Source organism: Exophiala mesophila (genome assembly GCF_000836275.1).
Source record: "Exophiala mesophila strain CBS 40295 unplaced genomic scaffold supercont1.1, whole genome shotgun sequence".
Taxonomy (NCBI): domain Eukaryota; kingdom Fungi; phylum Ascomycota; class Eurotiomycetes; order Chaetothyriales; family Herpotrichiellaceae; genus Exophiala; species Exophiala mesophila.
Genome location: NW_015622504.1, coordinates 4,289,736 through 4,315,515, shown reverse-complemented (window position 1 = coordinate 4,315,515; position 25,780 = coordinate 4,289,736). Strand labels below are relative to the sequence as shown.

Sequence of the window (25,780 nt, the reverse complement as noted above, 5' to 3'; positions counted from 1 at the left end):
AGAATAAGTCCAATCAAAGACGCAGCGGCAAAGAAAATATTGTACAAAAGTGTGCGGGAATGAGGCTGAACAAGAATGTCAGTCGGGCGTCCGGAGTCTTCAAGTGGTACAAAGAGAGACTCACAGTCGGAATGAAGGAAAAGACAACGTATCCCAAAGTGCCCGCGGTGACAATCGCAGCAGATACCAAGACTGCCAGAGCAGGTCGAAGGTCGACATTCAGTGGCCAGAGTGGAAGATGAAAGTCTGGTCCCAAGTGTGTCGAGTTGTATCTCTTGATGACATGGCCGGTGCAGGCCGTTACAGTGACGCCTATGGCGATGATCAAGACAGCCAGCAACAGCCGACTCCAACGAAGCAACTTTGCCCGTGTCAGGTAGGTAGATTCTTCAGCTGACGTGGCAGAATTGCGAGAGTACAGAGACGATGTCATCAAAGGAGAGGGGACTATTGCCAGTGCTGTGGTGTCAAAGGAGGGCTGCTTCTGTGCTCCAGAGAGTGTAAGAGAGTGATTGGAACGGTTTCCCGTCGAGGATCGGTCGGACGAGATTTGGGCCATGATGAAGTGCAAAATGATGAATCAACAAGCCAACACAGATGGATTGGAAAAGATTGAGAACTGCGAATCCAGCGCAACAAAAGGGGAACCCAGGATTCAAAGAATGGAAAGGGCGACTGAGATGAAGTGTTTTGGGAAGGAGCACGGCCAAGGAGAGTTTCTTATTGAATGGTCTCTTCATGGAGTATATCATTGCACAGCGCTTGGGATTTTACCTGATCGGCTTGGAGGAGCGGAAGACAAGCTGGAGCTGAGCGGATCTTGACGCTTGAGCTATTCAAAGTAACACTCTGAAGATTGGAGATGGTCTCAATCCTTCTCATAGACCGAATCAAATCCATGATGATGGCGGCAAATGCATTGTGGACAGCGGTTACAGCGAACCAAGCGTTGGATAGGAGGTCTCGAGGAACGAGGCCACCAGAGGTCGCTGTCAGCAATAATAGGATGGCGACCACCAACCTCCTTAGACGCTGGACCTGGGAGGAAGAAGGATAAGGATGCAGATGAGAGAACAACAGCGAGTCGTCACGGGGGGAAGGCCCGGAGTCCAAAAAGAGAAGTTGCGGGCGGCTGCAGCCTGGGCCTTGGCGGTATCAGCAGGCGTGATTGGGCAGGACCGCAGCTGGAGCGCCAGTGTGGAAGGCGGCAACCAGGGTTCGAAACACGACCCCAGGTCCAGTCCAACAAGAGAACAGAGTCCTTGATCCTGATGGGGGCGAGCATGGCTTCTCACGCCTCTGTTGGCATTTCACAGCACTCTGACTAGTCTCCTCGTAGAGACCTCGCTGTCTCTACTGTACCTATCTTTGGACAAGAACACGCCTCCCACCAGATTATGGATGGTTAAAAGTGGCTTTGGTTGCGATACTCGAGTGCAGGCCAACCTCGCTTGACGCAGTCATTGCTGTGCTGGCACCTCCCATTCTGCAAGGCTAAGCCAGACTCAGAATGGTGTGCCAGATAACCTGGAGCCCTTTCAGTCGCACTCATCAGGGATGCGGCGATCGATGTCTTGGTCGATGGGCATTGAGATCGAGTGGAAACATGTCTCTAGGTACCTGGGAATCGACATCCTGTCGTGCCTGTAGAGCGAGAGAACGGTTTGACAACACTCGATCAATCATGCAGCATCCCTCCAAGCTACATGGAACTTCTTCTACCTTGACTGCGGTATGAACATATCCGTAGATGTTCGACCCCCACTTGGCCACCAACACCCATGCTGACGAAACTAAGAGTCTTGTCTGACGACAGTAGCCGGATCCAAATGTCATGCCCGTGGAGCCTCCACCGGAGCCGTCACGGGCACCAGAGACCCTTACCAGGGCCATAAAGACCGGTTTGATTCTTGTCGACTGACCCTGTCAGACAGTCTTGTTGCATTAGGTCCAGAGGCCAAACTTATGGTTGCAGGAAGCCGCTGCAACAAAGCACTTCTGGACTGCAATCCAGCCCCGATCGCTTTTCCTTTGTTGGGATGACCAGCGCACGTCTGGGGACTTCTTTCCACTTTCACTCCACCTCCTTCAAAGACCTCGCACTAGCAAGCCACCAAGTTGTCTTTACAGACACGCTTATGATTGCGGCCTCTTTGCATACCTAGGGATCCTCGCCAACGAGGGCGATAGTCCCCACATGGTCTCACCTAGGCAGCACATGACTCCAGTCATATGCAGAACATAGTCGTCTGCTGGGCCTTCAATTCAACAAAACACTTCCGGAATCAGCAGGATACCACCCTCAATTGGGCTCGTCGGCAAATTCCTCATGTTTTCTGCAGGAGAGTGACCCACTTGCTCGAGCCTTGCCCCATGGACACGTGCGTTAAGTCGTTTAACGTCCACCCAAGCATCCCATAGTGAGTCTGTACAGGGAGGATCGGTTGCGGTCCCCATGGAGTTCTCACGTCGGATCGAAAATGCTTGCCGCCTTTTCCAAGGCCTGCACCTCTTCAGGGTCGACCCTTCTCCCGCCCACTACCGGGTCATCGCTTCCCATACCTTGTCCGTGTCGCTCCAGGTGGGCACGTGTACGCTGTTCAATATAACCTCGCCGATCTTGTCGAATTTCGTCCTTGGCCGAACTTGGCTCAATCTTTGCTCTGCTCGCGTGCAGGGCTGCCAACTTGGGCCGCAAGTCTGCCAGTAGGGACCGTAGGGCGGGCATCTGTGAGAGCACAAAGCTTGTATTGCTGGCAAGTGACTGGGATGCTTGCGTCGAAGTGTTGGTAAGAAAAGACAAGTTTGTGTGGTCAGTTCCTTCTGCGAGACCCTTCAACTGGCGAATGAGAATAGCATTTCGCTGATGCTCTTCTGAGAGGGCCCTGGACACTGTGCGTGATGCTGCCAACTTGCGCCGAAGCTGCTGGATATCCTCGGGCTTTGCGGCATCCTGCGCTGGGGGGTAGGAGACGTTCTGTCATCTTAGCAACAAGTCGAGGAAGTCAGGAATTAAACTTACCTCGTAATGAGCGAGGCGCACCCAATTGACGAGATCAGCCGGGACGGACAGAATGTTCCTCAGGACGTAGATTTCAAACTTGTCAAAGTTCTTGTCGATAGTGGAATTCAACAGTGTCTCCAACTTGTGTAGGCCTTCCTCAATCTCTTGTTTTGCCTCTGGGAATTCCTTCTCTTCTCTGCCTTGCTCGTTTGTGGTAATTGTGGCTTTGTAGCCAAGTCGTTCGGGCGGTGTCGAGGTCAACCCCGTTTCCAAGCTGCCCACCCCTTGGTATACCAGATCATTCACGGAATTGATGATGTCGTCGATGAGCGACTAAAGCGACGTTAGCGACTTGAATCACACTATTGACATGCGACAATTACCAAGGGTGTGTATTGGAGATGTTCGGTCAGCAATGCTGACGCGGTCTGTGACGCGTCTGTCATCGTGGGCTTTGCTCCTGGCCAGACAGATACAAGAGGTAACTATGATTCAAACGTCGGCCTTGTGGACCTCACATCGTCGTGTCTTCATCCTGGGGTCAATGTTAAGGTGCGACCGCCTCATTCAACCACGTGGGGTGTGTTGTGGCATCCAAATTGGCACTAGCCTCTGGACATCCCAATCAAGCCTAGCGTGTCATCTGGTCAGGCTGTCTGTCAGAATCTCGGCTGCAAATTCTGCAAATTACACCTTGTCTACAGCTTGTCTCCCACCGCCTCTCGCGTTTATTCCTCGTCATCTCTTCGCGTTCCACGATCAAAAGACGACATATAATCCACTCGCAAGGCTGACCCGTTGGCCTGCCCTTGACTCAACCATGGGTATGTGAACATCTATCACTGTCCACTATTTGTGCTTTGTTCTGCAGCATTGTTGTCTGGTCGCCACGACGCAGCTACTGACAATGTCATCGTCCCACAGGTGGTCCTGGTTCTGGGGGTTACAAGAACAAGCCGGGTGACACTGAGACCCATTCAGCATGGGACATCATTCCTCAAGATCCGGGTGCGCCCCAAATCAATGTCGGCACTCCTTTGACTCCTCACGCGGACCCCAACTAACAAGGTGGCCATAGAAACTAGCACAGGTGCGATGCAAATACTGTGGAAGGGAAATGGCGCAGCACACCTCGCGCCAGCGCCTCCATCTCCTAGGTTGTCAACCATACCTCGAAGCCATGAAAGAAGCTGGAGTTGAGACCAGCATCACGCGTCAAGCTGCAGACCCTCAATCCTTTTTCAGGAGCAATGAGTGGCCACACAAGTCGGCTGAAGCAAAGGCTCCCAAGGTCTTGAAGATGCAGGAGCACAGCACGGCCGTGCGCATTCAAGCGCTGGCCTTGGCCGAAGCCAGCATCTCTTCAGAGAGAATTCAAGAAATCACGGGCATGGATCCCAAAGTCCTGGCTGGCTTACGCAGGCTTGCTCGTGAACGTGGTTACGATCCCAGTATCTCCATGCAGCTGAAGGAGGAATATGTTCTAGACCCTCCCAATGCCAATCGTCCACGCGGTCGTCCCAAAAAGCGCAAGCCAGAAGATGATGTTGACCCAGCTCTGACCGGTATTCATGACTCGGCCCAAACCACTCCCCCATTTAGTCAGCGCGATAATCTCCCGCCTGGACAGTGGAACTTCATGGCTACACCGACTCATGGATATACGATGACTTAAGGATAGCCACTAGGGTTCAATCAGCGCCAGGACTGGTTCTGCCGCCCCACCCGAGAGATCCGGCAATCTTCACCCGGAACACTTTCCAAGAGGGGCTGATTAAAATCGTTGTCTGCGCAAGGTTAACAGGACTTTGACTTGGATTGGAGCATTGATTCTTTGAAGAGATTCAGAATACACGGATGGTTATTGGTATGCAGCGTTTATGTTGAAGGGGTTTCTTGGTGTCGTAGGAGTAGGTGGGAATTGATATGGAACATGTTACAGTATGTGGACGGTGTGTCTGATATGCAATATGCAACTTGCATCAGCATCAGTCACTACCATGATGGTGAATTCCAAGGCTCAAATCATCTGCAACAGGATACACATCTTCCGGGCCGGGCAGTGCTACTCTAGCTACCAACTACACGCATCTCCATGGCATGGCCAAGCTTCGGTGGGGATACTGGCAGCTTTATCTATGTATGAACGACTGCAATGTCGCGACAATCAGGTTTCTTGAAATCAAATTGCGACGAGTGATTGCGACAGAAGACTGTGGACCACTCTCGGAAAGGATCTCTGCCGTCGACACTTCCGACAATCCTCGTCCTCTGCTATATGACAAGGACTGAGCATGAAACTCGGAAAAGTGACTTTCCGTACTTTGCTGGCTTTGATCAATGTTGGGGCAAGGTCTCATGGGCTAAGAGATTTGAGGTGGTGGATCTATTGAGGGACCCCATCCTCCGAGGGCGAGATTGGGGTCTAACTCCAGCGGCAATCTAGATCGCACCAAGTCAACGTAATGGGCCGGAAGTGAATTAAGCGACACAAGGACGGTGCCGCGGGGCACATTTTGTCTTCGCCCACGAATTGACGGTGAAAGTGGACAAAGTAGAATGCGACGAACCTGGCAAGGCTGAGATGAATGTCTTACCAAGACCCGTCGAAACGTGCAAGGCTCCAGGGCGTAAATTCTCGCTTAATAATGCCAAGGCTGATAAACCCAACAAACGAGCCAAGAAGACATCTGAAAGGGAAGGAACTAGACGCTTTGAGGGCAGGCGCCTCCCTCCCACGAAACAGGAGATGCTTCAGATCGACTCCTCCAAACACAAGACAAAACATCTCAGCGAATGCCAACCACTGTTGACGTGCAACCTCAAACGGACCAAGGCCCAAGTCACACGCCTAATGTAGACGCCCATGGTGCTATTTTGCGCCTGGCTATGCCTTTTGTGTCCTTCTCCTGGCCTCTAACCACCCCCCAGACCCTGCCTATCTGAGACTGATCTCTAACGCTGGACATTGAAACTACTTTCCAACCCTACTCCGTACGGGGCCAGAAGCGACCAGGTGTCGAGACTCGATCAGTTCCAGCTTCACGGGAGATTCAGATCCATTTTCTTAGCCTCGGAGCAGAGATGAGTGATTGCTGCCCTTGTCAGGTATGCACCGCCGCCTCTTCTCGCCTACTTATGAAGCGGTTGCAGTCCCTCCATGGAAACCCTTTTTCTTTCTCCATTCCCATCACCGTCTTTTGTTGCATTGTTGCTTTGACCTCTTTCCGTTCCAGGTCTATTTCGTTCCTTCAGCTGCTTGACGCGCTGCAGTTTATTTCCTTGCGCCGGTCGCTCGTTGTCTTTCGCATCCATTACACCCTCATCTCAGGGAAGAAATCACTTTCGAAGAATTTCCAGATCAGCCATTCACAATGTCTCTCAGAACATTTTTGCTATCAACAATCCTCGCCTCTACGGCTATTGCTACCAGTCATGACTCATGGGGAGGCGACTCGTGGGGAGGTCAAGGAGGTGGTAGTCACGGCGGTTCCAAGGACTGGACTCCTTCCAGCGACAGCTACTCCTCCGGTGGCCAAGGATGGTCGACCTGGGAGAAGAAGCCCCCTGCTCCCGGTCCTCCAGTTGCTGCCCCCATCGCAACATGCCCAGTTGGCTGTATCCCAATTCCCACTGGTGCCCCCCCACCGCAACAGACCAAGCCTGGCGAGATCATTGTCCAGGTTGTTGCTGTTGGAGACAAGAATGCTAGCTTGAAGTACTTCCCCAACCAAGTGCATGCTCCCGTTGGCTCCGTTGTTCAATTCCAGTTCTTCCCCAAGGTAAGTTATCAGCCAAAATCGCGAGTGAGCAATTACTGATTTCTCGAACCAGAACCACACCATCACAGAGTCTAGCTTTGCCGACCCCTGCAAGCCTTTGGCCGCCGACCTGACCTCAGACATCCGACCTGGTATTCGATCTGGCTTCATCCCCGTCACTGGCTCTGAGCCCTTCACACCAGTCTACAATGTCCTCGTCAACGATACCAAGCCCATCTGGCTGTACTGTGGTCAAACCAACCATTGCCAACGTGGTATGGCTATGGTCATCAACCCTCCCAAGGACAGCCCCAACACCATCGAGAAGTATATTGAGAACGCCGGCAAGATCCCCTTGGTGGACCCCCCAGCGCCCCCTCCAGCTCCACCCGCGTCAACTGGCCCCCCATCGCCACCTCCCGGCCCTACTGGTCCTCCTAGCCCACCAGGACCTCCCCCTGCCGGAGAATCAGATTCAGACAACCCATTCGGAGCTCCCCCTGCAGCCTCGTCTGTCGCGGCTCCTCCAGTCCAGACACTAGGCTCAAGTACCGTTCCCATTGCACCCGCCACGTTCACCGGCGCTGGTTCGCAGTTGAACGCTCGCGACATGTCATTCGGAGCAGTGGTCGTTGGTGCCGTGGTGGCTTTGTTGTAATGGATTTGTTTCTGGGGACTGGGATGCTGAAGCAAAAACATCTTCTAGCCGTCTTAATGACCAATGTACAAAACGAAAGCAGTGGAAGTATTTTTTTGCGACGGGATTTCTAACTACGGGGAGAACCCGCCAACCCTCTTCCAGCGAAGAGATGGTGTTGGGAATCCACTTGCCTCGAAAGAAATTCAGCCCGCATAAGACTCCCTCGAACATGGGTGTTCCGAGGTTGAGTATAGTGTTCGAATGAAGGTCGTGATCAACTACGAGGGGGAAACGGGGAAGGAGTTGGGGAGGATTGGAAATTCTCTTCTTTTTTTCAAAGTACAGAAAAACTCATTTCTTCCCCAACATCCCAAAGTCTCGAGGGTATGAGACGATCCCACCGAAAGGACGCGACTGGTTTTTTGGTTGTACTCCTTTTTTTTATTCTTTTTTTTCTACAAAACCACAACACACACCACATTTTTGTTGGGTACAACGACATCACAAATAGATTATACCCCCTGAGAAATGATGCCGCGCTGTGTGGCGAGCCAGAAAAATGCATATTTGCATTTTGTGTGGCATATTATTACTATGGGATGAATAGAAACAAAACCAAACACATTCAAAATTATTATTTATTATTCTTGGTGGTGATTGTGTTTTTCCTTATTATAGTACTTGGGGTAGGTAGGTATATTCTCATGGGATGTGAAGTGTTCTAATAAGTAGACTTGGTATAGTGGGTGGTACTCAAAAACTACCTAAGGTACCTAACTCCGTAGGTACATACTTAGGCACGTCAAGTAGGGGGGGAGAGGTAGCACTTCCTGGCCTGTTGAAAGATTCTAATCCAAGTACATAAGTAGTAAATCATCATCTTTTCAGTATGAAGATACCTCACCACTTCCACTTCGACTCGAAACACTTGAACAGCAAGCACATGGTCAAATTCGAAAAAGAGATCAAGGTTGATGTCTGTACTGCTATGTGAATACCTAACTATCTGTTTGTCTCGTTATATCGACCGGCCAGTCAGTACCTGGCGTGTCACGAGAGTACACAGCAATACATCCACAACCCACCCTTTCATCCATGATGACAACACATTCTCCTTATTGACAGTGTCATCAAATATGAGTCTTTTGTCTCGTCACCACCCTACATTCCTCGCCCTTCCTCCAGTTATACTAGCCCCTGCTTTTACTGGTTTTGCTTCAATCGCTGATCAGGTTGTCCATCCTTGCGCAGTCCATCACCACCTTGATGGGCGGCGCCCTGAGGTGCAGAGCTGCCGCCACTACCACCACCACTGGAAGTACCACCGGTCTCACCGCCGGCCTTTCCTGCTTCATGAGGGTCGACTTTGCCCTGGGCGAATTGACCGGTGCCGACACGCTGGTCTGGTTGACCGTCCTTGCGGAGACCGTCGTGTTCTGATAAATTACTTAGCTTTCTGCCCAGGTGCGGAGAGGTAGGGAATCAAGTTAAGAAGAGGCTTACCAGTGGGCTTGTAGTCGGACATGTTGACGTGTGGTGATTGTGTCAAGGACTTGGGATTTGTGATGTTTTGATGTTTCTGTTTTGCTTATGATCTTTGAGATGAAATGAGATGAGAAGGAGGAAATAGTGCTTGATGATGGGATGTGCAACGGGTTTATATAGACAATTCCTGTCCTCAGGAACGGCGTCAAAAGCACTATCGTCATCACTTGGGAAGGCCGTTGCTCAGAATCTCACCTGTACTGACTATTCCATCATCATCATGCTTCACTTCCGACCTGAAACTTCAGGCAACACGGGACAGTGGACCCAGTTGTCGGATTCGGTTGCGGGGGAATTCGGTTGCATGATTCATCATGATCAGCATCAATATCATATGGGGAAGGTTGCTTCTGAGATGTCGTTAGGGCCAACCTGGGCATATGGTGACTCAATGGTCTAAGAAGGCACTGTACCGGGTACAGCATTGGCCAAAGTCAGTAGTATGGGAGACAAGACGTTAGATCCAGCCAGTGTCTGGTTAAGGGGAATTCTGGTGGAGCCACCATCGATCGGGCTGATGCAGATGATGAACAATATCGTGTGTCAAGGTTCGGATGCAAGATGCTAGCTCCGATCTCGACGCATTTTCCACAAGCTGCGGAGAGCATACAAAAGAAGAGATTCAGGAACAGGGTTCGGATGTCAGGCCCGGTCATCGTTAAACAAATGTGAACGTCACGACCAGTCATGGCAAGACGTGATCAACCAAGGCCTCGTACCAGATTCCAAGCAGAAGACACCATCGCTCAGCATGGGTTGATGCACAATCAGTCGTTTCTTAAGCTGGCTCAAATGGCGTACACAGCAAAGCATGGCGATGGGGAGTCGAAGCCAATGAAATCATTGCTGACACTCAGACATGTTGGTCAACGCATACACGGTTCAATATGATGACATATCTTTGATCGCGTCGTGAACGCCATGTCACATGAGGAAAGGCCGTCTTGTGGAGTATGTCTTGAAGCCCAAGGGAAATACTCCCTTGCGCGATCGGTCTGATCAAGCTATCGTCGGGACAGTCTCCATCGTCATGAGGTGCATGGCTAGAGGTGCCAGTCCAGTCATGGAGACGCAAATGAGTAATCGTGCATGAGTTGGGACGGTGAAATCAAGTCAGGCTGCAGATTTTGAGCATCTTTTGTGGATGGAAGAGAAGGAAGGAGCAAGTCATGACGAGATGGAGTTGAGGAAAGTGATGTTGCCATATTGGGACTAGTGCATACCAGTATCCTGTGGCCGACTGGCTGGCTTCATGTCCGCTGTCTTTATTATGACCTCTGCTTATGGTTCGGTGATGGATCTCGAGGATTTTCAATAAAAAAACACACAGTTTGAATACTGTAAAAGGTGGAAAATGCCCATTCAATAGGCTAGCGGCCGTCACGGGTCTGTTATTAATCTTGCTACACGTGTTGTCATATCCATGGTACTGTCTGCTCGGTGTGGATTATGTCCCACCAGTGAGAGTACCGTGGAGCGCCCCCAATACTAAAGTTCACATTTCTAACCATCTGCATTCCTCACCCTTGAGAGAATGGTCTTTGCTGGTTAATTCCATGAATGAATGTCCTCCTCTTTCATTTTGGTATCCAAATCGCTCAAAAATATTCAAACATTGTCTGTTGTATCCGTACACATTTCCAGTTGGCAAAAACATGGCAATAGATTCTTTGGTCTGGTCCAATTGACCTAGTCATAATCCTGGGGGGCGAAATTAGCAAATGTGTAGCTCTTGGGAGTCTGATTTGGCAGTTGCTGGGCGACATGAGCATGTTCTCGTCGTTGGTTGGGGAATTCTTGGATATAGAATTCTGTTTTCTTGTGGTCATTCATGCCATCGATTGAAATGTCGGTCTTGTCCGAGGCCAAAACAAACTGTTGAAAGTTGGCTGGGAGACCATCGCCTTGATTGATGTACCCCATATACGACGATGAAGGAAATGCCGTGCCATCGGGCGAAGTCAAAGGAGCATCCGACCAACTACTGTTGGTCATAGGCCCCGCAGAGTATGGCGGCGTGTAGTCAGGAAATGACGCATACTGTGGTGGTGCAGACGCTGGAACAAACGCTGGCTGCGACGGCACACCGTGGTTGAGGAAATCGCTTGCCAACGGTGTGATGGGTGGGGATGCAGTGGTGATGTGGAGAGACTGTTGATACGAGTGTGGCATTTCGATGTTGTGAGCAAAGAATGGGTTCTTCTCCGGTTCATGCACACGACTGCCAGAAATGACACCGGGCGACAGCATAGGCTGAGGCAAATCTGCCAATGATTGTGCCGCCATCGCCTGCTGCGCCATCAATTGATGAAAGGCTTCATTCTCCGCGAATGTCGAAACACACATTGGAGACCTCTGCGCCGAGCTCGCCTTACGCACCCCTGCAAATCGAGAGTTGAGGCCATGGCCCGCAGATTTGACGTGTCTGACCGTATGAGGTGCCTGAGGCGTGGCAGTTCCGTGGCGGAATGTGGGTGACACCGACGTCATGGCCCCATATGATCGACTTCGCAGCGACGATGAAGTCAATGGCGCCGGCCGTGGTCGTTTTCTTCTCGCTGCAATGTCAAGGTTGCCGTTCTCGGGAGCACGAATGGTCTCTGATTGCCTCCTTGCCTTGACAATGTTGGGTGAACTGCTCGCCAAGGCAAAGTTTCCGAAGTTGTTGGACAGATCGTCCGTGGTGGATTGACGCCGCGAGCCGGGGTAGGATGGGCCTGTCAAGCCTGGAGATGGAAGAGCAGCAGACGGGTCAAAGCTGCCGGCAGCATTCTTGGGCGTGGCCAATGGCTCCTCCCAGTCCTCGGGAGTGACCACAAATGCGCTTGAGGAGTAATCGGTCGGAGCTTCTGGTTGTTCGACAGCCTGCTGTGAGGTGAAAGTATCTTGATCAAAGCCGAAATCGAATGAGGTGTCTTGTAAGGTGATTGGAGATGGATATGGTTCTCCGGCTGGCCGTTGCACCGCCCATGGCTCCCCCAAAGGATGCTGCGCGACTGAATTGGGCCGACTGGATCTGATTGGTAGGTTCATGGCAGTCGCCTGTAGTGGAAGTCCTGGAGGTGCCATACTCGGCTTGATCTGGCCTGGCTGTGGTTGTGTAGCCTGGGCGACCTTGGCCGAGTTAAGAGCGCGCTGAAGGGAGGCCCAACTGGCTTCCTTGGATGTGTCCCTCACTCTGGTGGGCGACGGTGAAGCATGTCGAGAAGACACTGAGCGTTTGCTGGGAGATGAAATCGACTTTGTCGGCGACGATGGGCCGGCCGAGGCAGGTTTGGACGAGGTTGACCCATTCGAGTCATTAGCCGTTCCACCGTTCTGTGCTTCGAATTCCTCCTGCTTCTTCTGCTGTTTGGCCTTGGCTCTACGATTTTGAAACCAGTTCTGGACAGCGTCAGTATGGGACAAACAAACAATCTATTGAGGTACTTACGGCGACTCGTGGCAAGGTGAGTTTGGTCTGAATCGCAAGCTGGCGTTTGACCTGGCTGTTGGGTTTGTGATTCGCCTGAAATTGAGACTCCAAAACCTCAACTTGTTCCTTGGTCAAACGAGGTCGTGTTGATATCTCCTCCATTTCTCCAAATTCATCCTGACCCATACCAGGATACATGAAATCGGCATACTCTGTTCCATAGCCAGGAAAGAATTCGTCCACGCCTTGCTGATGGCCGAGGACATATGGGGTGTAGTTCAAGTCATAATATTGCTGTTGTTGTTGAAGATGATGCGGAAACGCCAAATGGGTATCTTTGTAAGGATTTCTCGAAAATTGTTGTGTCGAATACAGAGCTTGCTGATACAGATCCTGCTCACTGAGGTCCATGTCGAACAAGAATGGTCAAGTTGTGCTCGTCTTATCCCACAGTCATGGCAAGGTGCCGCATCAGGCCTCTTGGGCCAGCAGGGTCGCAAACAGATGTGTCGAGACCAGGAAGTCTATGAGGGCCAGTACCAGGCAAGAACTTTCCAGGAACGAGGATACAGGGAACAACCGGCGAGGAGTAGCACGGTATTTGACGCCGCGGAAGTCGGGCGACACGGCGTGGTGGAGTCAAGGAAAGGTGAGGATAAGAGGTTTGTTGGACAGATGCTAATATAGCAGAGCGAGCGACCAAGATATCGTACAAGAGGATGAGGCGATTTGGGTCGCGAGTTGCCAGCAGGCCTGGGACAACGATGCAGTGTGTTTGAAGGGTGGTTGTTGTGGGAAAGTGGAGGAATGATAGTCGGAGGAAAAGGCCAGTAGTTTTGCTTGACCGAAGCAGGCTCTCTGATTCAAACAAGGCGGAGGAGTACCAAGAAGGAACAAGGTTCGGGGGAAATATGAGCGATGTTGTTGCCAACTCGTCGGTAGCCTGTCGTTGGTGGTCTGGAATAAAGGAAAGATGGCCGTGAACCGTGAATATTGGCCAGATGTGATGGTTCTAGAGAAAGAAACAAAGACGACCAGTAGAGTTTAGAATGTGATGTATGGACGACACGGAAACAGCTGGAGCAACAGTGGTGCACGTCCTTTGGTTTCCGATGCGAAGGTCATCAGTGCACCGCAAGCTTGTGGCGGCACCTGGAAAGAGGCTCGACGGGTTTGGCAGAGGGAGTGGAAGAGACTTGAACGGAGAGCGTCAGAAAGGCAGTGGATGTGGAGATATGAGGCGTCGAAGCGTTGAAGACAGGAGGATGATGAGTGGACAACAGCGTGTGGGTGGAGTCTGCCGGAGGAGGCGAGTCAAGCAAGCTAGGCGAGAAAGTGGATCAGGAACTAGGACAAGGGCCCTCGGCCAGGGTACACTGGCCAGGACCAGGAGGCTGACTCTGGAGATGAGGCAGAGAGTGCAGTCAGACCGTCACAATTGGCCACTCTGCTCTCGATGTCGACTGCGCTTGGAGGTTTGAGAGATCTCCTGCGGTCAAGGTGGGCAGAATTGAGAGCACAAGAGTCGGTGGGGACCTTTGCGTGATGGAGATAGAGGATGGAGGAGGACGAGGGAGTAGTGACGAGTCGAAATGAGGAGAGAGGTCTGTACTGTGGTACAGTAGCAGAGGGATGGGTGATGGGCGATGGGGTCGATCTTGGATGATCGATGAGCAATGGAAAATGTCAATTCTGGCCAAAAAAACAAAGTGTCAGAGTGGACCAGATCACCACCTTCTTTCTCTTTTGACTTTTGCTTCCCTGCGCGGAAGGAGGGAGGGACGGAGGGGAAATTCGGAGGCGCCCTCTTATCCCGCTGGCACTGGCACTGGCACTGGCACTGACGCCCGTGGCCACGTCCTCCAGACGATTGTCAAATCCATGTACGGAGTAATGCAAACCTCAAGCCAAACTCTAAGCTGAGGTCAAGTGGCCGAGCGAGACTCAACAGTTCGAGCGACTCGGAGTCGCGGATGAGGCGCTCGGTAGGCATGGGAGGGGATGGGGAGGGGAGGAGAGGGGGAGGCGACGAGGGTAGTCTGCGGGCCCTGTGGCCCTGCGGCCCTCAGGCGCTGGAGCCTCTTGCCTCTTGCCTGTGGCCTCAGGCTGGACCCAGGAACAAAATCAGGCTAACCTTGTAGTTTTGGGAGAAGGGCGATCGGTGATTGCACACTCTTGTCTTGGGCGCAAGCTTGGGTCACGATTCTTGGGCAAAGCTGATCGTAACAGCACGCACTACGCAGCACGCAGTACGCAGTACGAAGCACGCATACACACACACACCACCCAACCATGGCAACCCAAAAACACCAAGACATCCATGCAATCATGGACCCATGGTTAGGTATCCATACCCTGCTTGCATTTGACTCATTTGACTCATTTTAGCTACGTATCTCTTGACTCGAATCATTCTTCACGAGTACCCGACATACAAACAAGCGATGCATTACGGAGACATCCAGTCGCCTCACAGTGGATTCATGCTGCAGATTGTCCGGCTCGACGCATCAATTGGTTGTCTGCCTCAGGCGTCTTCACCTGGATTCGGCGCCAATGCAGGAACAGACACTTGTGTTCTTCTTTGCGGGCGCAACTTCAGTCTTGGCCGACTTTGAGTCGGAGTCCTTAGTTTAGCCCCAGCTGCCAGAGTAGGGACCTGCAGCAAGTGAGCAACTGTCCACCCACACACAAAGTCCGAGTTCGATGGAGGATCCCTGTCGGCTCAGGCTACCAGGGTCAATTCAACAGGCGAATCCACTTGTTGACTTCAGAGCCGTCCACCCGCCGCGACACCCACTCGGTTTTTACAGCTGAAAGCTCATTGTGGGCTTTCCATTCGTAGTCATGCCCTCGGACAGTACGTAGGGATCTAATACATCATTCATGTACGCAGCGCTGATTCCTGTGCCACAATAAAGCAAACAAAGGGGCAAATGGTGGCTGGGCCCAAGTCATGGATCGTCTTGTCGCTGGTCCTGTCCAGTTCCTGAGATGATGCGGGCGGATCGCGGAACCTGACCCCTTGAATGCCACTGATGGCTGTTGAGAGATGGACAATTCTTTGCCCCCGACCGGGGCCGGTGTGACGACCCAATCTCAAGGAAGTTATAGGGGCCCGGGGTCATGATTGGAGTGAAATACAGGGTAAATTGTGCCATCCCCAGCCTAAATCCAACCAGAATGACGTGCCTGGAGGCTTCGAGTTAGGCATGCTGGGGCATTCGGGCGCATGCAAGCTGCCGAAACTGTGCAGCTGTCTGTAGCGCCTAGAGCCCACTGTTTAGTGGTCCTTGACTCAAGAATTGCCGCCTACGCTGAACCATCTGGGTCAACCCAAGAGATCTCCAAGCATGCGTTGCACCTGAAATTGGAGCCACTGGGCTTGTTCACGTCGTGAACAAAGCGCGTTTCCATGCTTCCTTCTGTCGCCTCTGGCTCCCTTACACTCATGTCACGCAACCTGTGAACCGCCGGGATTTTGCGCCGGCCATGATTCCGCCTGCATCATCATCCATCTTTGAGCGCATCATGGCCTGGAGAATCCTCATATGCATGCCTCAAGCCCAACACACAGCCTGTCAAACTGCCCGATTCTCAAAGACTCTACCCTGTTGACGGACAGGAGTGTTGATCAGAAGCATTATTGGCAGGATGATACACAAAGCAATCTGGTACCTGCATCAGTGGCGACATACTGCACGGAGTACACGTCAGACACAGCTGAGTTCTCACCCCACTTGCCAAACCTGGGCAACGTTTTGGGGCCTGTATGGGCGTTTCTGCCTGCAGCGATATCCCTACCAGAGACCCGAGGGGCCCGAATCAAGCTGCTTCCTTATAGGCTACGCCCTCTCTATTGGCAACCCTGTTGCTGACCGTAATTGCCGCTGGCACTTCAATTTCACCTTGCCTGCCCCATGCGCAGAATCTCTCTCTGATGCCTACAGTAGTTGCCGCGGAGCCACTCAAATGTCTGATATACACGCCATGGAGGGTTCTGGCCCAAATGTCTACGGAGCAGAGCAGATTCTGGAGTTGCGGGCTCCCAACCCACTTCATAGAACTCGTCTCATGGGCTCCCCCATTTATTGATAGGTCCCCATTTCTCAAGTCAACCACTACTCCATAAGTGTACCTCGCATGGCTACTCGCCAAAGAGGGTTGGTTCATCCTTGCAGGACAAAAGAACACAGGCAATTTCCAATGCAGGCAGGTCAAACTCTAGTGCTGCTTCTCGTGACGAGTATCGTAAACACATGGCGTAGAGATCTTTCTGTGAACAGTCTCGCCGGACCCTGTAGGTTGTGGTCTGTAGCTTGCAGACCGGAGTCGTTCCGATATGGGTACCTTGGTGACCTTACCTCCCAAAGCCAGGCACTGTTAGGCCTTACTCCTAAGCACCCCGGCACTACTTACCTAGTACTTCCCACTTTTCATCCTCGCTTGAGGGCCCAAGACATCCTGAGATCTCGCCTGTCTCAACTTCTTGCCTCAACCACATGGAACTAGGCCTGATTGACTTGAACGCGATCGCAAACATGGAGGGAAAAATCCTCCGAGGCTCGCTTATCCCTAGCAGCACACCAACGGATACGACGACTCTCGTTTAGTGGTGGGTGATAGAGAGATGGGGCGGCATTTGTTGCGACTTGGAAGCTGCCGTTTCTAAGCCAAGCCTCTCACGGTAATCTGAGGGTCGGCAATTCAACAATCAACTACTAGGTACCTACCTAGGCACCTAGGTACGGAGTAGGTTTCTTCGTGTAGGAAGGGTGGCAATCTTCGAGTCCCAATCCCTTGGATTCAGTCCAGGGCCAAATCCTTAATTTCATGCCTCGATGTAGGGAGTAGTACAGATTACCATCGTACTCGAAATAATAATAGCAGTGACAAGTAAAGCCCAAACGTCACTCATTCGATGGCTTCTGGGCTAATTAATTTCCATGCAGCTATCCTTGATCCAATCATGTCGTGAAATTGAGCCTTTTCGACGATGCTTTCTCCTCTGCTTCAACTGTCTCATAACCCCCGGCCGAATTAGGCATGGGCACCCCCGCGTGCCTCCAAGAACGATGGTAGCCGATTCCTGATTGATCGGCTCCGGCAAGGTTGTTTCTCAAATCGTCCCCCATGCTCCTGTTCTGAGAGAGTTGCTCATGTCCAAGGTTTGAGAATCTGGACCCAAGGTGGAACCAAGACGCCCTCCATCGTATTTTGGGCTTTTGTGGAAGAAGTTCGGATGTATGTACGTACAGTCTTTTTGTTCTGTAGCGGGGCTTAGGGACCGCTCGAGACAACGGCCAGTCATCCAGTGTCTAACTGCAACTTTTTACAAAGCACTAACAACTTCACTAACAGCCTGACGTCTGGGCTCTTGTGCCTCTGGGTTCTGGATTCTGGATTCTGACCTATGACCTGGGGACCCGTTTGACTCCATTCATCGTCGCCGCACTGATACCTCTTCGGCCCACGCTTCTTCGCCGTCACGGCTTCGCTTTGACCACAACTTTACGTGTACGGAGTAGCCGGCCATCATCGCCTCCCCAACTGACGGATGACACCTCTTTGTTGCCCAGATGCTCCGCCAACTGGCGCTGTTGACCTGGTCCAGGTCCGCTTCGTCAACACGGTAGGTTTCCCCTTGACGTCCAGACCGACAGTACCGAGACAGATGCTTGCTTGCCACGTTGTACCATGGCCCTCTGCCCGCCCGTCACGGCCACCACATGCCGTTTCTGACTTGACCGTGGCTGCCTGCATTGCATGAACATGCTCGGTGACGCCAATCAGCCCGGACATGTCGCCGGATCGACGCAGGTACCACGGGCCTTGCAACAGGACGATCTGTGTGAGATCGATGTCGAGCAGGAGCCATTGATGCTCGCTGGTGCGACCCTGAAAATGATAGACTGCGAAGCAATGGTCTCTCGATGATCTTCAATCATGCTTGCGGGCAAGCGGCGGCGGGACGAGTCGTAAGCAGACCACAAAACCAAATCGGGGCGGATGTGGCTCTGTGGCTCTCAAAGGGTCATCTGATCTGCCCGTGCGGCTCTTTCCTGGCAGAAGGACCTGAATCGAAGATCATTACCCATTGGTTTCTATCTCGTCTACCCATCAACACCTTTTACGCCTGTGATGTGACCTGGTCTCGAGCACAGATGTCCGTCCATCAGTGCTCAAAGCTCAAGACGACCCCTTCGTCCCCCCATCCCATGTCATCATGATCTGACTAGAGCGTCCGTGACCTCGATCTGTATCACGCCGTCCTCAAACTTGGATAGGGCTACGCTGGTTAGGTCGCGCACGATCCAATCGGCTCCAGCGGCCTCGATTTGTTCGACTGAGTGGGTCGTGACCAGACCAACAACCTTGTAACCAGCAGCTTTGCCAGCACGGACACCCGATGGAGCATCTTCGAAAACGATCATGTGAGAGCTCTCAGGTAGGCCCAGTCGCTTACAGCCCAGGAGGTATGGGTCGGGGTGCGGTTTGCCTTTTTCAACGTCCTCGGCAACCACTACGGTTTGTGGATGCGCCAGCTTCAGCACTTCGATCCACCCGCCCAAGAGCGCCGACGTGGCCGAAGTGCATACTGCCCAAGGCAGTCTGGCCTCCTCCAAGCTCGCCAGTAGTTTACGAGCCCCAGGGATTTCCACGGCATCCCGGCCGAAGTCTTTGGGTATCAGACCTTCTTGATGGCTGATGTCTAGTGGGCGCATAGTTAGCCTCCTTGATAAGGGACACGCTTCCTCGTATTGGATGGTGTGATATGAGTGCAGAAGAAAGAAGATGTGTCCTTTCTCAGGCATGTGACGATGGCGATTCGCACCCCTCGGCTGGGGGCCAGCCTCAACCAACAGCCAGCACATTTCTACTCACATTCCCAATTCGCCTTTGACGGGTCGTAGATCTGAAATGTGTCGATGCTCCTCCTGCCGTGCGACGTTGCCAAGATGACGTCTGGATCGACACCCATCAAGGCTGCCTGTTTGTGCCAGTACTTGACAACTGCTTCTGTGCTATCGATGATGGTTCCTATCAGATTTGCGAAATGGAAATATTAGCTCTCTTATCAGGGTTTCACGACGTAGTGTCAGGCTCGGGGTCTGTCGTGGCAAGGGTGTATATACCGTCAAAGTCGAACAGCAGGCCATCTGCTGTGACCACCTGTGGTGGAGCGGAGAATGACGGAGCCTCGATTGAGCCCATTCTTTCCTCTGTCTGACTCTATGTGCAGAAAGTGATTCACGGAGGGACAACAGGAACTTGGAGAAATCAAGATGCAATCAAAGTACAGGCAGAAAAATCTATGTATATGTCGCTTGATGACTCCAGAGTGTAGAGGCTTGAGGTGAGGAAGTCAACATCTTTAAATTCAGTCGCCATCGCCGGGGACATTTCTGTTTTTGGAAGCCTGCCGTACCCTGTATTCCTTTACCCCAACCAAATATCTATCTCTCTAATGGCCATAGAGCGCGTCAAATGTTGCCACAATTAGCGAGATGAACATGGTCTTCACCGACATCTGCAACGGTTGTCCCTGGACAAACCGGAATGAGTCCTTTTTTGCCCTTATGTACGAAAGGTATTGCATCTCCTCCCTCTTCGACATGAATTTTGACTATGTGATCACGTGTTCAACCCCTCGGTCTCCAATTCTCCGACCAAAAATCTCTTGGCGCTGGACCCATGCATGAAACTTTTTTGTATGCAGAAAGACATTCACCAGCACCACCAAACATCTAATCCTTTCGCCATACGCCAGTGCAATTGCCACGAGCGAGGTCGTAGACATGGTCAAGCCTTGTAGGTATACACCAGTGGAGTCTATCCCGCCATATGTTTACTGATCTATCTGCAGTTTCAAAGTCGAAACGGACGCCCGTTCGACTTCGACATAAAATCGAGAAGGCCAGCGCCGCCAAACAGAGAAAGTCGCGCAAGGAGTCGAAAAAGGTTGGTCTCTTCTATCTAGGCGATTCAACGGATATAGGCTAATTCACGGGCCCATACAGAACCCTCAATGGAAATCCCGCCTAAAGAAGGACCCCGGTATTCCAAACCTATTTCCTTTCAAGGACAAACTCCTTCTAGAACTCGAGCAAAAGAAACAGCAAAAGGCAGAAAATGCCCAGAGATTGCGAGAAGCCGCCAAGGAGAAGAAGAATGGGAAAAAGAATGACTTGGCTGAGGAGGAAGATTTGGAAGATGACGACATGATGGACGAAGACGATGACCTTCTTGAAGAAGACATGGATGAAGACGACGACGACGAAGAAACAGGGGACTCGGCAAACCCCATGGCTGCTCTACTGGCCTCTGCACAAGCACGAGCGGCAGAGTACGATGGCGGAGCGCTTTCTGGAGACGTACACGACGAGGACGAAGAGCAAAATGGCGGGGCAGTACAAGTCTCCGAAACAGTTACAGCCGACCATCGAAACCCCGACTCGTCCCGGCGAGCATTTGACAAGATTTTCAAGCAAGTCCTGGACGCTGCAGATGTGGTGCTATACGTCCTGGACGCGCGAGACCCCGAGGGCACTCGGTCAAGAGAAGTAGAGCGACAGATTATGGCTGCCGAGGGAGGATCCAAGCGGCTGATTCTGGTGCTGAACAAGATTGATCTGGTACCACCTCCAGTTTTGAAAGGATGGCTTACACACTTGCGACGATATTTCCCTACGATACCTCTCCGTGCATCCACACCAGCATCCAATGCTCAGACATTTGATCACAAGCAGCTCACACTCAAGGCCACCTCAGAAACCCTCCTTCGCTCACTCAAATCCTACGCCGTCTCGAAACAACTGAAGCGCTCCATATCGGTTGGAGTCATTGGATATCCCAACGTCGGAAAGTCATCCGTCATCAATGCTTTGACATCACGGTTGAACAAGGGAACACAAAGCTTCGCCTGCCCAGTTGGCTCCGAAGCCGGCGTCACAACCAGCCTCCGAGAGGTCAAGATTGACAGCAAACTGAAGATTCTTGATTCTCCCGGAATTGTGTTTCCATCAACAGTGGATGGTCATGACAGGGAAAGCAAACTGCAAAAGAAAGCCGAGCACGAGGCGAGGCTGATCCTTCTCAACGCCCTACCACCTAGCCAGATGACCGACCCCATCCCCGCAATCAACCTTCTTCTAGCTCGACTATCTGTCTCAGAAGCATTGTTTGAGAAATTACTCGCCAACTACGGAGTGGTGGCCCTTGGTGAATTCAATGGAAGCGACAAAACCACCGATTTCCTTGTCCAAGTGGCGAGGAAACGTGGTAGGTTGGGCAAGGGTGGAGTGCCCAATTTGAACGCAGCAGCCATGACGGTGATCACAGACTGGCGAGATGGGAGAATCCAAGGCTGGGTTGAGCCACCAGTCCTCAAGGTCTCTAACGACACCGAGATGGTGGAGGGTGAGGACGTTGACAAGGAGCTTGGGACCGGTGCAGACCGAAAGGAAATCGTCAAAGAATGGGCTGCAGAATTCAAGCTTGAGGGACTTTGGGGTGATGACTCAAACGACAAAACAAACTCGGAGGCGATGCAAATAGAGTCATGATGATTTAATGAGGGCGGGGGCTGTTCAGTAAGGTGTTTGGAGTCGTGGATAAAATCTGTCAAACGATAGCAAAAAGACCATGCATAATTCAAACCTCGCATTGATACCGAGATGACCCTCTGACAGCAACAAAGAACAAATTCTAAACTTCTCAAGGTCCGTAGATGAGTATTGTTTACTTCATGATGTACTTGGCCATGTCTCCGTTCTGGGCGGCATGCGCTCCACTCGACATGTCGCAGGCGAGATTTATAGTATATCTTGACGGGCCGACGCGACCACGAGGTAATTAATTACTCGCGTTTTCTTTTCAATCACAGCATCACCCACTCCACCCTTCTGTCCTCTCCCATTTTATTCCCTGGGAACACTCCACCGTCTACGTGTATAACAGTCTACTCTGGATGCGCCCGTCATATACCTGCAGTCATCCATAATTTCCACTTGCTAGAAGCCCCCTCAGCAAACATCCCGCGTTCAAACCCACCAAAAGTCCACCAAGGACTTGTCCGGACCCAGATTATCAGGAGCCAGCTTTAGCGCGACTCACCTGCGACTCAAAAGAAAAGACTCAACAACACCGATATCTGATGGGAAACAGCCAAACGGGAAAATGGCACCACGCAAGAGCACGGCATCCAACCCAGCCACAGACGCCAATGGCGACGTATCAATGATTTCCAACGTCACAGCAGCTTCCAACGCCACTCAAGCACACTCCAAACCATCGAGACCTTCGAGTAGCGGAGGTGGCGGACAGGGACACGGAGACGGAGTAGGAATCGATGTAAGTCATGGCCATTCCCGCCCGCCGCGGAATCCCCCAACCCAGGACCACCCGAATACAAAGCCATAGAATACTGACCAAAACTGAACAGGATCTCCTTTTACCACGAACACTGATCCAACGCCTCGCACGTAGTGCACTTCCACCCAACACGTCGATCCAACGCGACGCAGTCCTCGCCATTTCCAAGTCCGCCACCGTCTTCATTTCCTACCTAGCCCACGCGGCCAACGAGCAATCGACGCGCAAGACACTAGCACCACAAGACGTGCTACAGGCGTTGAGAGAGCTGGAATTCGACAATGTCATGCAATTGGGGGCTGTGGGCAAGGACGGACGATTGGGCGGTCGTCTTGAGAGAGAACTGGCCGTCTACGAAGAAGTCTTGATGCAGAAGAGAAAAGGTGCCAAGGATCGAAAATCCAATAAAGCGAGAGAGGGAGCCGAGGAAGACGGTGAAAGGGGTGAGCCTAGTAGCAAGAAAGCCCGGCGCATGCAGACGACTGGAGATCAAGATGACGATAATCAAAATGAAGATGATGGTGATGAGCAGGATATGCTGGACTCGCAATTGAATGGAGATGGGATGGCGAGTGGTGGTGCAGGGAGGGTTAAAGGGATGAGGAAGAACAGGAAAACAAGTCGTACTGCTGAGTATGGGTCTTCGCCGGCTGCCAATACGAATGGGAAGGCGAAAGATGATGAGACGGAGTCGGACCATGAAGGTGGTCAGGATCAGGATGATGAGGATGATGAGGAGGAAGAGGAAGAGGAAGGTCAGGATAACGATGAGGATGATGACGAAAACGACGAAGATCAAGATGACGATAGTGACGACAATGACGGCAACGAAGGGGATGATGTCGATGACGAGTTGGAAGGCCGCGATCATAAAACGGGTCGAGCTGTTGGCTTGCAGCCGAACGGCAGGGCCGAGATTGACGGTAGCGACGACGATAGCGATTGATTTCGCCTCGTGGATTGACATGCCACAATACATTTTACCATTTATCGCCTCATGGGCCGGTGGCGGCGGTGGCGGTGGTCTCACTCTTGGGAAAATCGGAAGCATACTGGGACTCGGACTGGGGCAGGGACACATGTATCTTATGAGCTCTGGTTTGTATGATCTGTTGTGGTCAACTATGAGACCATGCGAAGGATATAGCCTCGCCTCGCCTCGCCTCATTCCTCTGTATAGCGTATGTACGTGTCAATGATATTAGACGGGTTTTGTTCAAATTTGATCATCTGGCTGGAAGAAATGTTTCATTTTGGAATATAAAATGGAAAGATGCTCGTGGGGGCATTGTTCGGTTACCTTATAATTTACTCTAGTTCCGTCGCACTACGATGCTGGATTATACATAAGACAAGTAAACGTCCATGTCTGAAGAACAAAGGTAATTTGATTATCGTGGTCTAGGACAGTCGAATGAATCGCTCAGCTTGAATCGAATGAAGGGACACTAATTTGAATAGGTCCAAAGAAGTTCTCAGCTCTCAATCGGTCTCCATATGGTCCTGACCACTACCTCCTTGGTTTTCTTTTTCAACAAATTCTTTGACACCGTCTAGAAATGCTTCGACAGCGTCACCACCTCCCAACGGCACTCCGCCACGTCGCATGTAGCCTCCATTGCGAACAGGAATGTTCAATGCTTCGCTGATGCTAGGCAGACCACCATCCCGAAGTGCAACAGTAAGACTTGATAGGCTTTGTGAAAGCTGGGGTGAACGCAGCACTCTTCGGAGAATATCTTTCTTCTGAGCAAGGCTCAGAGTTTGTTCGGCGGCCTGAACGGATGCTTGATCAATATTCAGATTTGCCAAGTCATCAGCCTCTTGCGCTAGGGTGACCAACGCCGGCGGTAGATATTGCAGTAGTTGATCCACCAGTTCTTCATCAGCAGAATCAATCCATGGTATGGTTGAGGGAGGAGTTAATAGGTCAGCAAGTGTGGTAAAGGTTCGTTCTTGATGTGCTCCTTGCCGACTCGCACCCTGTCCTGTTTGGCCGCCCATAGAATTGATAAAGTTCTGAACAATACTGCTGACGTCCATGTTGTCTGAAGCTCTGCGTTGGGTTAGACACAAATACCTAGGCAAGTAGAGACGGATGTATTACCTACGCTCGACCGCCATCGGCGCCACCTTCTCTTGACTGCTCCCCTTCTTCACGAACGTCTCCGCCTGTAGCATCTGGACCTGCACCACCTCCAGCATTCGATGGAGCACGATTTCTGTCATGGTTGGTGCCTTCAACATCCTCCATAGGCTCGTCATCATCGTCATCAGGAGAATTGTTATCATTGCGCGGTAGGTTGGCGATCTCTCCTTCGACATCTACCGATTCACCTTGCAATAAAGTGTTGACAATCTCTCCAAGTTTTAAGTCTCGTGCGCTAAAGAATGACGGATCTCCATGAGGGTGTTGACTCCTAGATTGCAGCCAAAACAGATGCCGCTGGGAGGAAGAGGAGAACTTGAGAGCGTAGATTCTGCCATTTGCTTTTTGATACGGGACAAATGTTCCATCTTGAGGAAGCATCAGGAGATCAAGTTCAGGTTGGTCGACAGGAGTTGAGCGCGGACGCCAACACAGATGGATCAAATCATCGTCTGCGTAGAGGTATAGGTAGCCGGGAGTCGGTAATGGTTTTACCTTGGGAGGTGTGGTGGATGTCTGCGTCACGTATCTGTTAGTCGGGCCACCTTGGAGGTTGCAATTAGCATCTTGTCAGTGTTGGTACTCACGTCCAAGTCACACAAGCCCGCCTTGAATGTCAAGATCGGGGCTACCTCCATGCTGAAATGACGCGAAGAGAAGGGGAAACAAACAAGAGTGATGGGTAGAACTGGCAAGCAATGAGGAAAACAAGGGCTAGTAAAGAAGTAACTGGGGACCCCAACAATGACACTAGTTGGCCTGCGTAAGAGGGTCGAAGCCTTGTCAACCTGTGGCACCCGCGGCGGTGGATGGAAGAAAGGCGTTGATGGGGGATTTGATGATGCAAACATGGCAAACATGGCAAACATTGGAAGGCCGGACACCACGTGAG

General features: G+C 51.6%; 7 protein-coding genes across 8 annotated transcripts; 3 read left to right on the top strand and 4 right to left on the bottom strand.

Annotated features, from left to right (window-relative positions):
• Positions 1 to 1,366: 1,366 nt before the first annotated feature.
• On the bottom strand, positions 1,367 to 3,537 carry PV10_01377 (uncharacterized protein). Its single transcript, XM_016365584.1, has 3 exons — positions 3,388 to 3,537; positions 3,023 to 3,337; positions 1,367 to 2,977 (listed from the first exon to the last, which is right to left on the bottom strand). The coding sequence occupies exons 1-3, from the start codon at positions 3,448 to 3,450 to the stop codon at positions 2,465 to 2,467; spliced, it is 891 nt and encodes a 296-aa protein (XP_016229233.1). The 5' UTR covers positions 3,451 to 3,537; the 3' UTR covers positions 1,367 to 2,464.
• A 182-nt stretch (positions 3,538 to 3,719) lies between these two features.
• PV10_01376 lies at positions 3,720 to 5,672 on the top strand. Of its 2 annotated transcripts, XM_016365582.1 has the most exons (3): positions 3,720 to 3,828; positions 3,929 to 4,029; positions 4,083 to 5,672. In XM_016365582.1, exons 1-3 carry the CDS (start codon positions 3,825 to 3,827, stop codon positions 4,677 to 4,679), a joined length of 702 nt encoding a protein of 233 aa, XP_016229231.1. In that variant the 5' UTR covers positions 3,720 to 3,824; the 3' UTR covers positions 4,680 to 5,672. The 2 variants fall into 2 exon arrangements, with proteins under 2 accessions (XP_016229231.1, XP_016229232.1); XM_016365583.1 differs by lacking the exon at positions 3,720 to 3,828 and having other exon boundaries at positions 3,885 to 4,029.
• A 4,621-nt stretch (positions 5,673 to 10,293) lies between these two features.
• On the bottom strand, positions 10,294 to 13,543 carry PV10_01375 (uncharacterized protein). Its single transcript, XM_016365581.1, has 2 exons — positions 12,384 to 13,543; positions 10,294 to 12,334 (listed from the first exon to the last, which is right to left on the bottom strand). The coding sequence occupies exons 1-2, from the start codon at positions 12,774 to 12,776 to the stop codon at positions 10,640 to 10,642; spliced, it is 2,088 nt and encodes a 695-aa protein (XP_016229230.1). The 5' UTR covers positions 12,777 to 13,543; the 3' UTR covers positions 10,294 to 10,639.
• Positions 13,544 to 17,610: 4,067 nt separating this feature from the next.
• PV10_01374 (uncharacterized protein) lies at positions 17,611 to 19,699 on the bottom strand. Its single transcript, XM_016365580.1, has 3 exons — positions 19,502 to 19,699; positions 19,251 to 19,406; positions 17,611 to 19,077 (listed from the first exon to the last, which is right to left on the bottom strand). The coding sequence occupies exons 1-3, from the start codon at positions 19,578 to 19,580 to the stop codon at positions 18,590 to 18,592; spliced, it is 723 nt and encodes a 240-aa protein (XP_016229229.1). The 5' UTR covers positions 19,581 to 19,699; the 3' UTR covers positions 17,611 to 18,589.
• A 50-nt stretch (positions 19,700 to 19,749) lies between these two features.
• Positions 19,750 to 22,056, top strand: PV10_01373 (uncharacterized protein). Its single transcript, XM_016365579.1, has 4 exons — positions 19,750 to 19,797; positions 19,844 to 20,177; positions 20,233 to 20,327; positions 20,387 to 22,056. The coding sequence occupies exons 2-4, from the start codon at positions 20,165 to 20,167 to the stop codon at positions 21,929 to 21,931; spliced, it is 1,653 nt and encodes a 550-aa protein (XP_016229228.1). The 5' UTR covers positions 19,750 to 19,797; positions 19,844 to 20,164; the 3' UTR covers positions 21,932 to 22,056.
• A 176-nt stretch (positions 22,057 to 22,232) lies between these two features.
• PV10_01372 (uncharacterized protein) lies at positions 22,233 to 23,960 on the top strand. Its single transcript, XM_016365578.1, has 2 exons — positions 22,233 to 22,718; positions 22,810 to 23,960. The coding sequence occupies exons 1-2, from the start codon at positions 22,545 to 22,547 to the stop codon at positions 23,683 to 23,685; spliced, it is 1,050 nt and encodes a 349-aa protein (XP_016229227.1). The 5' UTR covers positions 22,233 to 22,544; the 3' UTR covers positions 23,686 to 23,960.
• Positions 23,961 to 24,022: 62 nt separating this feature from the next.
• PV10_01371 (uncharacterized protein) lies at positions 24,023 to 25,688 on the bottom strand. The gene is made up of 3 exons (XM_016365577.1): positions 25,476 to 25,688; positions 24,851 to 25,404; positions 24,023 to 24,795 (listed from the first exon to the last, which is right to left on the bottom strand). Exons 1-3 carry the CDS (start codon positions 25,524 to 25,526, stop codon positions 24,222 to 24,224), a joined length of 1,179 nt encoding a protein of 392 aa, XP_016229226.1. The 5' UTR covers positions 25,527 to 25,688; the 3' UTR covers positions 24,023 to 24,221.
• Positions 25,689 to 25,780: the final 92 nt, after the last annotated feature.

Coding starts and splice junctions, on each gene's coding strand:
- PV10_01377 (XM_016365584.1), bottom strand. CDS start 3,450: ATGACAGACGCGTCACAGACCGCGTCAGCATTGCTGACCGAACATCTC. Junction 3,338..3,387: donor ATCTCCAATACACACCCTTG/GTAATTGTCGCA, acceptor ACGTCGCTTTAG/TCGCTCATCGACGACATCAT. Junction 2,978..3,022: donor TGCGCCTCGCTCATTACGAG/GTAAGTTTAATT, acceptor CTAAGATGACAG/AACGTCTCCTACCCCCCAGC.
- PV10_01376 (XM_016365582.1), top strand. Junction 4,030..4,082: donor CGGGTGCGCCCCAAATCAAT/GTCGGCACTCCT, acceptor AGGTGGCCATAG/AAACTAGCACAGGTGCGATG.
- PV10_01375 (XM_016365581.1), bottom strand. CDS start 12,776: ATGGACCTCAGTGAGCAGGATCTGTATCAGCAAGCTCTGTATTCGACA. Junction 12,335..12,383: donor TCACCTTGCCACGAGTCGCC/GTAAGTACCTCA, acceptor GACGCTGTCCAG/AACTGGTTTCAAAATCGTAG.
- PV10_01374 (XM_016365580.1), bottom strand. CDS start 19,580: ATGGGCTCAATCGAGGCTCCGTCATTCTCCGCTCCACCACAGGTGGTC. Junction 19,407..19,501: donor CCTGCTGTTCGACTTTGACG/GTATATACACCC, acceptor CAAATCTGATAG/GAACCATCATCGATAGCACA. Junction 19,078..19,250: donor GTCAAAGGCGAATTGGGAAT/GTGAGTAGAAAT, acceptor TGCGCCCACTAG/ACATCAGCCATCAAGAAGGT.
- PV10_01373 (XM_016365579.1), top strand. Junction 20,328..20,386: donor CGCGCAAGGAGTCGAAAAAG/GTTGGTCTCTTC, acceptor GGGCCCATACAG/AACCCTCAATGGAAATCCCG.
- PV10_01372 (XM_016365578.1), top strand. CDS start 22,545: ATGGCACCACGCAAGAGCACGGCATCCAACCCAGCCACAGACGCCAAT. Junction 22,719..22,809: donor GAGACGGAGTAGGAATCGAT/GTAAGTCATGGC, acceptor AAAACTGAACAG/GATCTCCTTTTACCACGAAC.
- PV10_01371 (XM_016365577.1), bottom strand. CDS start 25,526: ATGGAGGTAGCCCCGATCTTGACATTCAAGGCGGGCTTGTGTGACTTG. Junction 25,405..25,475: donor CGGGCTTGTGTGACTTGGAC/GTGAGTACCAAC, acceptor TACGTGACGCAG/ACATCCACCACACCTCCCAA. Junction 24,796..24,850: donor GGCGCCGATGGCGGTCGAGC/GTAGGTAATACA, acceptor AACCCAACGCAG/AGCTTCAGACAACATGGACG.